The sequence below is a fragment of the Chiroxiphia lanceolata genome, chromosome 14 (assembly GCF_009829145.1).
Source record: "Chiroxiphia lanceolata isolate bChiLan1 chromosome 14, bChiLan1.pri, whole genome shotgun sequence".
In the NCBI taxonomy this organism is placed as follows: Eukaryota; Metazoa; Chordata; class Aves; order Passeriformes; family Pipridae; genus Chiroxiphia; species Chiroxiphia lanceolata.
The window spans coordinates 11007825-11025102 of NC_045650.1; the positions used below are offsets into that span (position 1 = coordinate 11007825).

Genomic DNA, 17278 nt, shown 5'->3' on the forward strand with positions numbered 1-17278 from the left:
AGCTTGATCAGAGAAACATGGTAAACATTTTGAATTTGCACAGTAAGGCATGTAGCACCATTTACAAACTTCATCACTGAGATTATAGCAGTAGCATATGTAGTTCACTTACACTTGTGACTCTAATAGATGTAGAATAAAATTTTCTTAGGCCTTTTAATCAACACAGCGTGCAAGACCATCAGTGAAATTTGTATTTGAGTAATATAAATCATTACTCAAAGAATAAGTGTTTAAGCTCCTGTGAGCTGAATTAACTGCACACCTGACTGTGCATTAGTGAGATCTCTGTGGATGTTTTTGTGACTAATCATGTTCACTTGTTCATGGGACTAGAGCCAAGTATGTAAAACTTAGTAAGCTTCTCATATAGTATAGGTAGATAACAAAAATACATTCAGTACTAGAAAGTTACAGTAATTTACTGTGAGGTTTGTTTTTTAAACTAAAAACGTGTGGTAGAAACCTCTGCTGCCTTTCTACAGATTACTGCTTCCTAGATTTTTTACTTTCCAGTTGATTTGGGGTCCTGGGAAGTCACGTAAAGTGTCTTCAGAAGGTAATAAAAGTTTCTCTTCATTTCAAGAGAAATCTTGGTTTGCTCATCTTTCATTTGGTCTTTGTTGGACTGTGGTGTCTAACACAAGTACAGTAAATCAACCTTGTTCTAATGGTCGAAGTTCAATTACCTAATAAAAACTATTTGTTTCTGTAAGATGGACACAAACGCAAGGGTATTGAGAATGAAGGTAAGAGCAACATTTATCAAACAAGAATTAAATGAAGCAAAGATTTGGTGAGTGGAATTCCATCTCAATTCTTTTGAAAGGCTATGACAGTTTTGATTTTCACGGCCTCTAAGATCATGACATTACGATATTGAAATTTTAAGAAATAAAAATTGTACCATCAGTCTTCATTTTCTGCCCTGTTGCCTTCAGAACAGATTACAAAATACAATTTTCTATTATTTTTCAGTGAAGAAGGGAAAAATCATGAGAACAGTTAGTCTAGGTTTTAATCTTCCCTACCCACTGAACAGTGGTGCTGTGATGCATGACCCTGACCTTTCACAGCCCCGTATATTTTGACTGTTTGCCCACTCAGCTCCATCCCTACACTTTAGTGAGGCTGTAAACAAAAGATGTGGAATGGCATGCCCAGCAAATCACAGAATGCTGAAAAGGTCAAAAGAGTAGTGCTGAATGTTTCTACTCTGTAATTTACAGAATATATGAGGCATTCACAGCTTAATAACTCATTCACATGACAAACACTGTAGAGAGAATGTAAAATGACAGCACATGAATTCCTTCCAGTGACAGTGTTTCCAACAAGCATTGAAAATGGTGCAAACTTTGCCCTGTGGTTCTGTTTTTTGAAACATTAATATTGTCTGACTTTCAATGTACAACAGCAGATGTCTGTGGACTGTGCAGTCAAATGTCTCTGTGCTTGCAGTCAGGCTCAAAACCCGAAAGGCAAGGTCCCTGAGGGAAAAATCCAGGTCAAAGCCTTCCCTATCTGCACTCTTTCTTTGCCTTTCTTGGAGCACTTTCCCAATATCAGGTGATTTTATTGTCACAACAATCCTGAAAACTAAAGTAATATCCTCACCTTAAAAACAAACAAGAATCCTGGCCAAGATCAGGAGAGATATAGCAGAAAAAAAACCTCTACAGCTCTTACAACAGCCCTAAGTCCCTGTTCTTCACGAAGACCATCTTTTCTATTTTCTATCCTGTTGGTTGAACTTCATTTTTGCAGAAACAAACTTCTGCCCATTTCCCAGACATCAGTCAAATGCAGTAAACCGAGAAACCAAACAAGAGATCCTTTAGCCAAGCTGATCACAGCTACATGTCTGTGGCAGCTGAAGCAATGGTTGTATTTGTTAATGGCAGCTTAACTCTTAGTGAAGTGCTAAAGGTCCCTGTCCTGGACACCCCCACACGACAGTCACCACTTTCAGGGAAATGTTTACTGGCGCAAGATGATTTGAGGCATTTCTCTATCATGACAAGTTAGCCAATGTCCTTGGGTGACTGCCTTGGAACAACTGTAAGTCAGGATATACTGGAGTGTTTCTTAACTACTTTCTTGGAATAACAAGAGCACATCAGATTGATTTATAGTATTGCTGTCAAAACTAACTGCAAGAGTGTCTATCTGACATCAATTCATCAATTTTTTCTATAAAGGCAGAGGCATTTTGCCCTCACAGTATATATAGGACTGACCTAACAACCACTGAACTCAATATAAGCAATACATGGTTTATAGAAGTACAAAAAAAAAAAAATTTGAGAAGTGCTAAATCTTCCTTTCTTACATATCTGTGCCAATCCCAGGGATCTAAATGGGTGTAAAAACCATGGATCAGCAGTCAGAATTTCGCTTAGTTTTACAAGTCTGTTAAAAGAAAGAAGTGTGCCAATGAACTGTTCTCTGTTTCACAGATGTAAACCTGGATTAACCATACAAAAGGCAAAACACCATGGATTTACACCAGCTGAACCACAGATCCCAGCCCAAGTCTCTGAAGTGCAGCATTTCACCATTACCCCTGAGAGAGGCAGGGATATTAACAACATACCAAATTAGCATCAAAGCATTAGCAGTAATACACTTCGGGTATTTAGGGAACTACTTCTAAACCTAAATGTCAGACAATTTGTCTCTAATATTCCCTGCAGATTAGTACAAAATGATTGTAATAGATGTAAATCCTGCCTCCTTTCCTAAGGCATGTACAGCTGAAATAGCTGCAGAGCTGTATCACCTGTGCTGCAGAGGAGGGCAGGTCCTAAAGACCATACCCCGAGTTTCTCTTCATTTCCTAGTGAAAATTGCTCCTTCGTGTATTTTTATGCAGGAACATGAAGTTTTGGTATGTGACTCTGCACTGTTGGGAAGAAATGATTTTCCAGCACGAAGTTGGGTAATTTACACAGTGAGTCTGTAACATCTCCAAGGGAGGAGAACAGCGTATGAGATTCATCCACTGCTGGGAAGAACAGGGGTCTCCCACCTTATCTCTAGGAGGATGTGGTGCAGTAGAGACCCATGGATGTCTGGAAGAAAGTGTGGGGGACACAACAGTGAGGGGTACCAGTTTGTTCCTCCAGACAGCAACAGTGCAGAGGGGACACAGCTGTGAGATGAAGGTGCAGCTTGGGGAGAACTGGGAATGAAGGGGACCAAATTTTTGCTGGTGTTGGGATGGAGGGGACACCAACCACAGGCCTTCTCGGCCTTTAATCCCACCTCCCTTCTGCTCTGCCATTCAGATCACAGACCTAGATCTCTGTGGGGGTAAGGGTTATTCCACACAGACAGAACTGGGCAGTAGAACATGATTTGGGGCAAGACTGTCTCTCATCTTACACTCAGGTCTTGCACAAGGAAAGAGTAATGAGTCTCTGTGGATAACTTTCAGTTAGGGCACTTGGTGCACCATCCAGCCAGTTGGGTGGGGCACCATAAGCCACTACTCCACTTAGGGTACTACTGCTTTTAATATTTACTAGTCCTATCAGACTATTCTGATAGGAATATGGTATGCTGATTGTTACTGTATTTTCCCAACCAGAAAAAAATCCTCAGTGTACGTATAAGATAATATCATCATCTATCAAGGTTGTTCTTCATAAGGCTCTGGTTTTACATGCTTATGATTTCTTACTGATTGATCTGTTAGGTGAAATCAAAGCTGAGATATTAGTTAATTATCTTAATCAGAGTTTTTTAATTCTGGAAGACAGGAAAGGGGTGGAATCTACATCAAAACCATCAGGCATTCTCACAGAATGAGTGAAGAGAACGGAGGAAAAAAAGTATTTCCTTCCTTCCATCCCCCTTCTTTTCACAATCAGAGAAGAGATGTCCAATTTGATGGTCAACAATCTCTCTACAGAACACTTCTAGGAAAATCTTCCAAGTCTAATCAGGCTATGAGCTTTCAGAAGAGTCACCCTGAATATGTGGTGATTTGAGTACCAGCTGCAGAAGCCCAGCACACTTCTGTGCACACTTCTTACTGGGCTCTGAGAACTTCTTGCAAACATGTATTTTGGCTGTCATCACATTTCATACAGGGTGACAAGAGCTCTAAATCTCAACAGAAAAGGCAGGGAGAAGAAAAAAAATCTGCAGTCTTATCTTCTCCTTGCCCTCTAAGTTTTAATTTTATCCTCCTCAGACAATCCTTCTTGGTCTCAGCTTCACCTTTTGCCCAGTTCAGCCTCTTTGCTGACTCAGGGCCCATTTGGGTCAGCTCACCTCAATATTCCTCAATATTCCTCTTTTCTGTGCTGGCCCAGCTGAGCAGAGGGAGCAGGAGCAGCACAGGGATGGAGGGTGACTGCCCTCAGGGAGGTGCAAAGCTCTGGGTTTGACCCAGCTCACAGAAACCCAGGTCTCCATCTGAGAGCCCCTGACAAGCCCTAGGCTGGAGAATGCCTGAGGGAGCTGAGGGAAAGACAGGCAGCAGGGTAGTGTGGAGTAACCAACATCCAAGATCCCTGTTTTTCACACATACCTGCTACATTCCTGAGCAGTTATCATACATGACCCTTTAAACAAAGAGCAAATCAAAAGGTACATCCACAACACTCAGAGGCCTGACCACAGACAAGTATCAGTGCTCTTTCCACACTGCAAACACACAAAATGAGAATTCCTTCCCAAGTTCACTTTCAAATCACTTGCTCTATCTGAATCACTTTACAGTTCAGAATTTCTGTATTGCTTTCTGTCCAAGATCACCACCCTATTCAACTGTTTATCAAATACCTGTATCTTTATATATGAAGAAGGCAAGATTTAATGAGCAAATCAGTAATGAGAGACATTGCTGGATTGCCTTGAATAGCTAGGCTTGGTATGAAATGGATGTCTCAAACATTTTGCAGGGTTGGTTTTTTTTTAATAATTACTATTTATTTTTAAGAAGAGAAGTAGGGTCTCAGTGAAAATAGACACTGTGGACAGTGAAGAAATATATATTTAAAATGTCAGTAAATACACAAATTTTCACTTCCTAAATAACTCCTTACAACCAGTGCTTCAAACAAAAAGAGGTTTTTTCCTATTTTTATTCTATTCCCATACCTGTCAGCAGATGTAACTTTGTATATTCCCTTGCACTTGTTTTACAGTAGCTCTATTGATCTCTATTGATCTGCTTAATAATGAGTCCCAAGGAATTGCACTGTTAAATCTTTTAGAAACAAAATCTTTCTGAACAGGTCAGCTATTAGAAAAGTGACAATCCTCATAAACTATGTGTTTTCTTCCCTCAGCATCTTTAGAAGCAGAGAAACTACCATGACAAAAGCAAGTTAAACCCCTTGACATTTTCCCTGTTCAGTAAATGAATTAACATAGATGATTTTTGCTTTGTTTTGTAAGACCCCTGCTACATTTCTTAAGTAAATGCCTGAAAACAAACCCAGTACATAGCTGAACAGCAAATGATACGTAAATGATATATTCAATGAATATAGATCCAAATATGCAAACATTCATTCCCGTCTCAACTAACTCATTCATAAGGAGAAGACTAACTTTACACTCAGTGTACTACACAGAACAGGATTAACAGATGCAGCTTCTATTTCGATATTGTAATTTTAGCTTTTTTGATACCCTGTGGAACACACAAGTGTAAAATAGTAGCCATGGTGCAAGCTAGATGACTCTGGCAGCTGCTTATATATAGACTAGCTAGATATAGCTCCTTACAAGATCCTTACAGATCTGTGTCCAGCCAAATATCAGCAGAGCACAACTGTGCTTCCTTTCTCCTGCAAATGCCTCTGCCATGCTGTTTTCACACTAGCAGAGAGCTGGCAGCACAACAGCTCACAGCTATCAGGGTATCAGTCAGATTTTGGCTTCCAGAATTGTGCAAATGAGCTGGTTCAGAGAAGAAACCTACTCTGTAATCATATAATCAAAACACAAATGATTGGTTTTCTTTCTTTGCATGTTCTCAAAGCACTAAGAGTTAGCAAAGTTGGCTGGAAAATAATTTAAAGAATAAATTAAGAAATCAGCAGAGCCATGTCCCAACATGTCACCTTAAGACTTAACAGCACAATATGCTCCACTTACTGTCAGACAGCTGTATGTGAAAATAGAAAATAGATCTTTAAAACTTACTGCTCACAGCCTTGAGACTTCTGACCAAGGTCTTGATCTTCACTCTTCTAAATCACTTAAGGAATTCTGTAACCTCAGGGATTTGTTATGAACAATCCACAAACACACTTAGGTTTATATGGTCAGTCAAAGCCACAGCAAGTTCCTTCTCTAAAAAATGGGACCTTTGAACAACTACTTCAAATCACAACAGCATTAAGCTTTAATAAATTCACATTGAAAGCTTTAGGTAAGAGACAATCTTGAATGCCTTCTACTAAAGCCACACCATCTCCTGGGCATAGGAGTTATGTGTATTTTGTTTTGTATTATCATAGTTCATTTTAAAGTCATGAAGTCAACTCAAGGATATTTTTTTCAGTAAGAACATTATATTATCAGAGTAACGTCACACATTTGCAAAAGATATACTATATAGTAAACATAAACATTATTTGTTAAAACCAAGATAAAGATTAAATGTAAATGCAATCAAGAACCATTTCTATACCAACCCCAAAGCAAAGAGCTAAAACACAAATAGAAAGGGTCTTTTTCCCCTAGTTCTGTTTTTATGAAAAGGAAGCAGTAAGTAGACAATAAAAAAAAAAAAATTCAGTCATTATTTCCTAGGTTGGCCAAGACATGAAATGATTATCTGACTTGGTAAAGCAACTGAGACAGTGAAACTGTTTTTGACTATATCTCTAGTCCTCTGGGATGCTCTTTTGTCCTCCTGTCAACCCTCCTGTCTCTGGCTCTGTTTCTCCAGCACAAGCAAATACGGAAAATGGGAAAGAAGCAAATTCCAGTTTCTGCTTCTCTCTAACCTTGACGGGGTTGGTTTTGATCTCTGTCACATGCCAAAGAAAAACAGAAAAAGCAAAAAGTACATTCATGCTCCTTAAGAAGAACAAGGCAGGCTCTGGACCATGTTTGAAGCCTGAAGGAGTTCTTTTATCTGCTGTCAATAAGAATTGTAAATACTTGTTTTCACTGAATCTTCTTATAAAAGCTGAAAGCTAAAAGGTGAATACTGAAGTCTGCAGTAAGGTCAAATAAGCTGCTAAATACTTAGGCCACTGCCTAGAGTTCTAGAGAGATTTTGCATTGCATTGTGCTTATCATTAAGCATAAAGACAGTAAATAACTATTAATCTCCTCTACTTATACAGCAAAGACAGCTATTTCTTTAAAGATTAGTTTTCCAATAGAAAACTAAAATAATCTCTGCAGAACAAGAAGATGGATTAACCTCAGTTTCTTTTGTAGTTTAGTGGCACATTCATACTTGCAGAACCACCGAAAAAAAAAAAATCAGGCATATTGGGTGATTTGACTCCATGTGCTAAAGGGCCTGTAAAACACAGAAACTTTGCTTTGATTTCTAATAAAATACTGAAGAATATCTATTGTTCAAAACTCCTCGGAGCTTAACAAGATTTCAAAGAAGTACTCCAGCAGGTGACCTTACATGCAACTTTCTCCTCCATTACTGTGCTGCAATCAAATGATTCTCTCTCCTGCAGATCATGAGGGTCAGCACCACATTGCAGAGGCCAGAACAAGCCTCCCAGCCCCAAGCTGCAGGTGGCCTCCACAAGATGAAGGTGTTCCCTGAGAATCTTCTAGCTTTACCTATTCACCAAGTAAAATCAAGGGGAAAATCAATGAACTTCACTGCAAAATAAGTCAGTTCAGGCTCTTGCATAAGCATTAATATAACACATAATATGGAAATGGTTTGGTGGCAATAACCAAACCCATTAACATATCAGATAAAAAAAACCCACCATATGTAAGTTCTCTGATCTTAGGGGACAACGAATGGATTACATTCCAGCATATAAAGATGCAAGATTTATATTTCCCTCTAGAGATATTCCAAAATCCTATTACTGAGCCACATCTCCACGGAGAGGAGGGGGTTTGTTTGTTTTAATTTTTTTTAATCAAACCTCCTTTTAATCAACCAGAACAAAATGTTTTCACAGAGAAAAAAAAAATCAGTACAAAAAACCAGAGTCCTGAGGGAACAGGGGAACTTGGAAGAGAAAATGAAGATGAAATGAAAACACAGGAAATAAAGATGTGTACTCTTTCGGTGCCTTTATTACACAGATGTATGCAGGGGTAGTGTGTCCCCAAAGGAAATCATTAGAAAGTTGACTTTGAAGAAGCTGGACCAGGAGACTGAATTCAGTCTTCTGGGCTCATCCAAACTTCGATGATGATGTTTTGCTGCTAATTCAGGTGGGGGTTTGACTGTGGCTTCAGACCATTTTGTATCCTCTTTTAGGGATCATTTCTGCTCAGCTACAGCCACAAACATTTGAGCCCTGTGGAGGGGAACCTAAACAGGCACATATGCACCTGTCTGCACAACTCATGTGGCACTGGCTGCTTCCCAGTTCCACTGCTGTCTTCCTTCCCTGTGCAAGCCCTTGCAGACTCCTGACTGCAGTCAGTTCAGGTATATGAGAGAAAGCTAATCTTTAAGATTAGCTAAGGTCACAAATGATTCCTATTCTCATTTATATTCTCACATTCAAGAATTCAAACCCCATTTTTAAATGCTTCATAGCATCTACAGTACTTCACTGACATTGTTAGGCACCTGCTTTAAGGATGTGCCTTTGTACTCAGCTCAAGTAGACCTCTGTAGAGTTTCACAAACAGCTTTACCACAATGTCACCAGCCCCACTGAAATGTTTCATGCTGACCCTGCTTGCCTTTAAACACCATTCTACCTCTGATTCCTAGCCAGCTTTGTTATAAAAGAAGGAAGAGAGACAAGCTTAAGAAGAAAAGCCACAGCTTCAGCACCAAGTGAATAATCCCCATCTGCAATACATCTCTTGTAATTTAAGCTCATGGCACCACAGTCCTCAACAGCAACTCCAATTCTGCCTCTCAAAATTAGAAATCTATTTTCAAATCACTGAAAAAAACCCTCTAACTTCAAAGCTGAGCAGTTCTTTCAGCATCAAGATGCGCCACAGTTCCTCAAAGTTAGCAGAACTCTCTACCATTAGTTTCTAACATGAAGGAAAATACAGGCTGCTAGCTGAGATCCAGAGATGTGCATTCACAGAAGAATATATAACAGGAGTGAGAAAAGGATACAAGCATTTTAGTCAAAAGCCCTTTCTAGTAAACATTCAGAACAACCTGAAAATGCACTGCTTTACATTGACTTTCAAAGGAATCAGCACCTCTTTTATGAGAATATTTGTCTTAGGGTGAACATCAATTAATCAATACAGCACCAATGCAAACATATATTACTATATCAATCATATATTAAAAAAGGCATCAACATTTTATATTTAATACCCATTGTAACCAATTAGTACTGCCATCCCCTGATATCACACAAGTTCATTCCCTTAAATTGCCATGGCAGTAAATTCTATGGTTATAAATGAGAAGCTGCAAATTGATTTGCATGTAACAACAGTACCACTAAACCTTTCTTACCACTTTCAATTTATCCCATCTGCTACCAGAGTGGAATTTCAGGATCTATTATTCCCAGAAGGGGACTTACCCAGCTGGACATCTATAACAGTTGGCTGGTTCTCCATGGGGAACAATGGCTTTGGAGGTTTGTCTGTGAGTAAAGCTAGAAAAGAAAATGAGAAAACGTAATGGAAAAATTGAGACCAATGACTGCAAAAAAAAAAAAAGCTCTGTCATGTAAGCAATCAAATGTTTGTACACTTGATGGTACATAAACATTTATTACATACTATGGTTGTTATACTACCAATGTGTTACCACTTTCCTCATGGCTGTGGTGATCCCCTGATTCAACAGAGATGAGCTATTTCAAGAATTACACTTTTAATACAAAGCAGCAAAAGAAAATCCATTTCTCACTTTTAACCTATCTATAATAACTAGATCAAGCAGTTTAGACTCTCATGTTGCAAAGTTAACACAACTAATTTGAACTGCCAGACAAATCTGTTTCAGTGTGACCAGTCCCAACGTGCCTTGATGCTTGCCCAAAACAGCATGTAAAAAACTTGCACATGAATGTGCCTGAAAAACCCCAGCAGCTCCACACTTAGCTTAGACTCCCACCCCAGCAGGTGGGGCACCTGGACCCTCTTCTCAAAGCCTGAGTGGGGACCCTGCCTCCTGCTAAACAGAAGTTTCTCCATCTGAGAGCAGGAAAACATACCCCAGCCTGGTCCTACCAGGGGACTGCTCCAGCCACCAGATAATAAGACTACTAAAAACCATAGCTACAGGCACAGGCTTCGTGACCCTGCTTGAGGGCTTAGGGCCAGATAGTGAAAATAGGTTTTGTAAATTCAGGTTAGCTTGAAATAAATGACTGAGTATTCCTGGAAATGGGGAGAACTGATATTAATCACATATAGCATCTTGAACCACATGAAATCAAACATTTCAAAATCACCTCCAAACTTTTCCTGTTAAAATTCATCACCTAAAATTATTTGATCTGAGTTTGTAAAATGAATTAGCATTTTTCAATAAAAGACTATGACAAAATTGCCCTGATCACCTCAGAAGCCTTAGCACTTACTGATTTGAGAGGAAACAAGCCTAAACAGAGCTGAAATTTGGCCAAGGCTGGGGCAGAAGATCTCCCTGAACCAAGCAGAGGAAGTTCCAGCTCTGAAAGCTCCAAGACTATGCTCCCAACTCAGCCTGAGCCACTGGCATGCTGGAAGGACATCTCTCCCCAGATCTCTTTCAGCCATGAGTTAAGGGTTCCACACAGCCCTCTATGGCTTTAAAACAAGCCAGCTGAGGGGCTGAAGCAGAGGTGCAGCAGTCACACCTGCCACTAATGTGACTCTGATAACCAGCTATCAAATCACAGCTGTGTGAAATTGGAGGTAGCTGAAAAAATCTGCTATAAAAAAAACCCCAAACCAACAAACACTGTCAACCTACAAAACAATTTTACATAAACATCTACAGAAAATTAAAACTGTATTAAAGAAATACCTGTTTGATTTTGCTTTACAGTCAATGCTATTTTTAAAACTCTCTAAGATGTGACTGTCAGCACAAACCACTTCCCTGGTGCCATTTAAAAGTAAACAGGGTTCCTTCCACTGATGCTACAGCTGTGCTTAGCCTATTAAAAAGTAGGCATTTTGGTAACAAGTCAGCAGCCAGCATTTCAAATCAAAATCATGTGTGCTTGTAAGAACTCCTTGTACAGTGTACCCACAAGGACAACACAGGAATCTCCAAAGGGATCTAAACAGGATGTTATCAAGAATAAAACCACAAGCAGGGCTCAGAATGATAGATAAGTGGAAAATTCTGTTACTGAGAATTCAGTAGTTCAAAAATGTTCATCCAGTGCAGAGTCACAAGACTGATGCAAAGGCAACACCAACACTACCTGTACAATTACATTATCTGGGGATTAGCCTGTGAGTAGAAAATTTCTGGTAGAAACAAATAACTAATTTGCTGTGCTAAAGCACCTAAGTCATCTGAACATCATTAGAGAATGAGACAAAGTACTGCCAAACCTGTAAATATGGTCAAAGTACTTGCTTTCTAGGGAATCTCAATCCTAACAAAAGCTGAAAACTTTGAGGTAGGAGTTTTGGGCATCAAACTTAAGGGAGTCCTTCAGAAGACACGATGATATGTTTGAAGCTCAGCACATACACGAGTATTCATGAATAGAGCATGAAATGCAGAAAGAGATCAGCTTGACGAAGTTCTAAACAACTTGATATACCAGATAAGTGTTGGTTTGGGTGGAAATTTGATTGTGGGAGAGAGGGAAAGCCCAGCCTCCAAAACCTTGCATCTCAGTTGAGTGTGTGCCTTGTAGTTTGTGAAAGGCCTCAACAAAGTTTTAGTTTCTGTATTATCGGTACTCTTTTTATCAGCTTTTTTCCTCAGTTTTCCAGGCTTTTGTTGCTACCTTTAGGCTTTTCTTATATTATTATTTTTCATTTCTGTTACCAAACTGTACTTTGTGCATTGTAAGATAAGGAGAAAACTTGCTGGAGTAGCTGCATCCATGCTGTGCCAGTGTGGTCAGGCTTTCCTTGCTTAATGTTCTCTTCATATCTCATCTCCACCTGCACCCTTTGCAACCCAATCTGACCAGGGCTTCCCCCTGTTTCCTTTAGTTTACTTGTAGTCTTTGGATGTTTTATAAATGTGTTCCTGCATTTTAAATGGTTATACTTTGCCATACTGTTCTTGGAGAGTAATCACCATAATGAACTGGCAGCCTGTCAGAACTCTTTCTGTAGGAACTGAAATGGCCCAAGGGGATTTTGAGACTTGAAGGCAATGAACTGCTGGCTCTTCAATGTCAGATGTGTTTACAGAAAACAAAAGCCATTCTTATTTTAGAGGTCAGACATCAGATCACTTATTCATTATCATTTATGAAATTCCCTTTTGGTCCTTCTTAAACAGAAAGGCAATACAAGATATTCTCAGCTAGGAAGGATTCTAATCTTACATGATCTCTGTACTTGACAGAAGTCCACAAACAACCTTTAGTCAAATTCCCAGTCCTCTATGAGAAGTTTCTTTAATTCTCAGAACAGTTTGACAGATGTGTGGCACTCTGATTTCCAGCCTTGCTCAAGGGGAAGCAGAACAAAAAGTTAGTGCTGTTATTGTATCAACATATATTTAACAGTATAACTCTCGCTTCACCTCCCACAAAGCCACTTTAAATTGAAACAATTAAATGCACTGCAAACACTCTTCCTATTATTAAAGGGACAGCAGTACTTCTGCTATGAAACTGAATCTACCTCATGAACTGTCACGGGAAGAACTGGGATAGAGCTGTCTATTATTTTTCCTTCCAGACACCATGGAATGTGCCAGGGCCCTGGGCTGCTCTGAGCAGCAACACTTACATGGTGAAGCCATTACAACACGAATGACATTGGTTTCCCAAGGCACAATTCCTGCGCCACACAGACAGACCTACCTTTGCAAGGTACCAGGTCCGACAATGCAGCACACTAAGGGGTTGCTTTGCCTTTGCCTGCTGTTCTAGGATTTCATTCTGTGAATAAACTGGGTTTGTTTCTGCAGGTGCCAATGGATAGATACAGTACTGAGCAGAGACTGAGGGGGGCTCACACCAGGCTCATTACCTGGGGCATCGCTGGAAGTCACAGGTGCTGGATGACAAGCTGGAAAGACATTTCTTTACCCAGGGGCACCTGGCAACGCATGTGCCTCCCATAGGAGCCTGCTGAACATGGCCAGAGGCTGTTTAGCAGCCAGACTGCTTGGAGACTGCCTGCAGTGCTGTTTTCTCCTATGCTTATATTCACCCCATTCAAAAGTAACACACAAACTTTAAAACAGTAATTGAGTTGCTGTGATTTCAACACTTGTCATGAGGTTTGTCCCTAAGAATTTTAAAGACAAATATTTTTATTCTCTCTTGGTCATAGGCACAAGGAGTATGCTGTCCCACCAGAAGTGCTGCAGAAGAGCAGAGAAGACACTTGTGAAAGATTTGGTCTCTGCAGTTAGTTACGCTGATCTTTATCAGATAAAGGAGAACATGATATGCTGCCCGGGTCAATGTTGAGCTACTCACAGGACCAAACAAAGAACAAAACTGCCTTGATGGAGTTAGCTTCTGCTTCGAAGTGTCAATGCAGGCTAAGAGCCTGAAGGCTTATTTTTTCCCCACCACAGCCTTACTGTTTCAAAAGTCTCTCGTTCTGTATTCAGACATAATCTGACACACTAATGAGTTCTCTTGAAAAAAGCACAAAGCAGTTGAAAACAAACAGCCTTAGGATATCATGATTTAGGGATAAGTGATGATAACTTGCTAGAAAAACTATCAGGCTCCTCAGTAAGCACCAGTTCCTTCACAGTTTGTTATTTGACACAGCTCTATTTCCCTAGACTGTTTCCCTCCTTCCTTCTGCAGCAGCCTCACAATACTCACCCCACTCCAGTCAGACTTTTACAGCAGCCACAGTGACAGACAGACAGCCCAAGCTGTTGCTACAGTGAACACAAGTCTTTTACTGTGTATTTAGAGTGGCTCAGCTAAACACAACTTCTGAATTGAACACAGATCACCCTCCCCAGTGCCATGCAAAGGCCATGCTCCAAGCCAACAGGCATCACCTGTGCTCTGAGGACCTGAACTGCTGCCAGTGTGAAGCCAGTCAGGACCAGGGTCATGCACTGAAATCCAGTTGCTTATGATTTAAAGGGCCTCTTTCTTATGACTCAGCATAGCTGGAGCATTTTCCAGGTCAGGTAACTTCTCTAAAGAATCTAAAATGTTAACTCCCATGCGGGTAAGAATTGGTCAAATTCTGGGGAACAGTTTTCTTCTTCTTTCACATGGTATCACTCTTCTTGTGATAAGCACACAAAGTACATTTGCTGTTCTATAATTTGCTATTGATGTACCTCCTGGACATTTGTTCATGTAATTTGGAATGATGAAAGGAAAAATTATCCAAATACGGAGCAGAATGCAGGGAATCTAACAAAATTGTTTCAAATCTTCTATGAGACAAGTACATACCAACCTACTTCCTTCAATCAAAGGATCTGGCATTTTCTCACCATTAATTAACACAGGGCATCTAGTATCATTCAATCAAGAATCTGGCTAACCTTTTGACAGCAGAACAGATCTGTTGGAATGGCAGCCTCTGGGGCAAATAATTGCATGCCAAATCCTTAATCTGAAACCAGCTCATACTCAAAGTTAAGCTTTTGTTCACTCCTAGTTCAAGTACACATGCTTCCAGGCATGGCTTAGATCTACTTCGGCATCTAAAAATCTTGGCAGTGACACTGCAACTTTCACACCATAGATGACGACAGAACTAACTGCGTCTAAAACTCTAAATCAATATGTTAACCAGAGGGCACATGTTGCTAAGAGAAGCTCAGCATTATACCTTTTAAAAAGATATATACCTAACTTCCTTTGTCTCATCCATAATCTCAGCTTGTGCCAAGAGATTTCTCAATGGCTGGCAGGAAAATGCTTCAGGCCTGACCTGCCACTGCTTTATCTTTCATGTTGCTGCTTACACCTAAGCAAATGTGTGAGCCAATTGTGCAGATGTAAATGTAAATGTGACAGCTATAATTTGGCTGCCAGGGACTGAACTGTGCACTTGCAGAATTAAAAGCTTCTTTAAAGAGCCAAGGGTTCCCACCTGGACTTTGCAGACTGAGCCTCTAACACACGATCTCCAGCAAGCCCTGCTATCAGATCAGAACGGTTGCTTTTCATTTTCTTGGCACAGCAGCAAATTACTACACAAGGTGAAAAGTAGTAGAAAACCACATAAAGCAACTCATTCATAAAAATGCAATTTTGTGAGGCTGTGTTTATACAAGGACCCTGTTTCCTCATTAACTGCATTGTAATGTGTTCTACCAGTCAGTCAAAATACACTTCTCCATCAGTTGGCTATTGTGCTATTTCCTTCCCCACAGTATCAAGCTGACAAAACGATTGCACCTCCGTCTGTCATTTGTTCTAACAGAAATAAAGCCATTGCAATGAAATGTTGACAAAGAATAAATGTCTACATCTTTGAAAATAAACACTGAACACTTATTTTAAAAAAAACTCCAACTTAATAAACTCAGAACTTGTGTGGAAGTCAGGAGTCATTAACCAGTGACAAAGAGTTTTTCTCTATTTATTACTATTCAAGCAGGAAATGCTTCTTCTGGGACAAGGCAGTGAAATGATTCAGCCACCAGATGCCTCCCCCTCTGCCACCACCATCACGAATATCACTTTTTGAAAACTCTACCTAGGATCAAGAGTGCCTTAATGCACTGTTTGGACTGCCTCTGTGGGACAATTTTCTGCAAGAAGGAGTTTAGCGCTTTTATATTAGCAGTAAATAATTGGCATTCATCACATGAATTCTTTTTATGACATAGAAAGAAGGGCAACACAATCACAGTTTTAAGGAAGATGCTGTGTCCGTGCTGAAATGCAGCTCGCAAGGGAAATGAATTTTGAGGCAGTCAAATGCTCTTGGATCATTACTGGTGGGTTTGATTCTAACCCATTAATTCCTCAATGACTCAGAACAGCCCCGTGCTTGACAGGTCATACTACTGGCACCAAGAAGAAGCTGGCCATGACTGTACCTCCTTTGACTTTGAGAGCAGACAAAATTCTAAACAACTGGCCTGTTCTTGCCAGCTGCTCCAACAGCTTCTGCTGCAGGCATGACCTTGTAGCCCACGGTAACAGTTTCGAACTAGTAAGAGCAGCTGGCAATTCTATGTGCAAAATCAACTCTAAATAAAAAGTCTTGCTGCCAGTCTTCTCATCTGTCTTCAGCTATTGCACGCGGGATGCTATCGGAGTGCACGGAGATAGGCAAATGGCTTTGGAGAGAAGAGCAGCAGCATCAGGTACTAGATGAACTCTTGAATTAATGAAATTTTGAGAGAAGCAGAGATTAACTAGATTTGGGGCTTGGGATCTTCTAGTTTTCTGATTTGTGCTGGACCTTCTTCCCCCTTCTCAGAAGGCAGTCAAGTTATGCAGGGCTGTAGAAAATGAAATGGTGAGATTCTGGCAGAACTTATGCAATAGAGTACGACTTAGGAGGACTCTGGTGAAGTGGAATAGAAACAATAGCACAGATTGCACATTACTGAAGCACAGATGGCAAAATCCCACAAGGTGCCTATCACAAAGTAATTACAACAGGGCTGAACACTTCACACGACTGCAATATATGTGTTAAATGCCAGTGGCAGCTGACTGTTACACATCTCCTGATATGAAACACTCAGTGACACTGATGGTGGGGGTTACTGTTGGTGCCATCACTAGAGTCGTTGCAAGGTGGGTGCTGGAAAGCAGAAGAATTCTGTGTTAGCAGGGCTCTCACTGTATGGTGCTATCAAGTTTCCTTACTCCCACGGTTGCCAACACACCTTTCTTTTCACTGCATTTCCAAATTTCACAGATTGTGTTATATTATGCAAAATTCTTTTCCAACCGAAATGATCCTATGATCGTTTTATTCCTTTCCTAAATGTGGATCATGCAGCTTGCTTTTATGAAGCAAGCGTGAGTTTCCTCTGAAGTAGAGAAAAAAGTGTAATAAATTCTTACTAAATGTA

The 17278-nt window shown here is 40.2% G+C and overlaps 1 protein-coding gene across 6 annotated transcripts in view; it reads right to left on the minus strand.

The window, feature by feature from the left end:
- IL1RAPL2 (interleukin 1 receptor accessory protein like 2) overlaps positions 1 to 17278 on the minus strand; it is a 429226-nt gene that overhangs the window by 97585 nt on the left and 314363 nt on the right. For all 6 annotated transcript variants that reach the window (XM_032702309.1, XM_032702308.1, XM_032702311.1 and 3 more), the window contains one exon: positions 9696 to 9770. In XM_032702309.1, coding sequence (XP_032558200.1) covers positions 9696 to 9770 — 75 coding nt within the window. The remainder of the gene's footprint in view (positions 1 to 9695; positions 9771 to 17278) is intronic.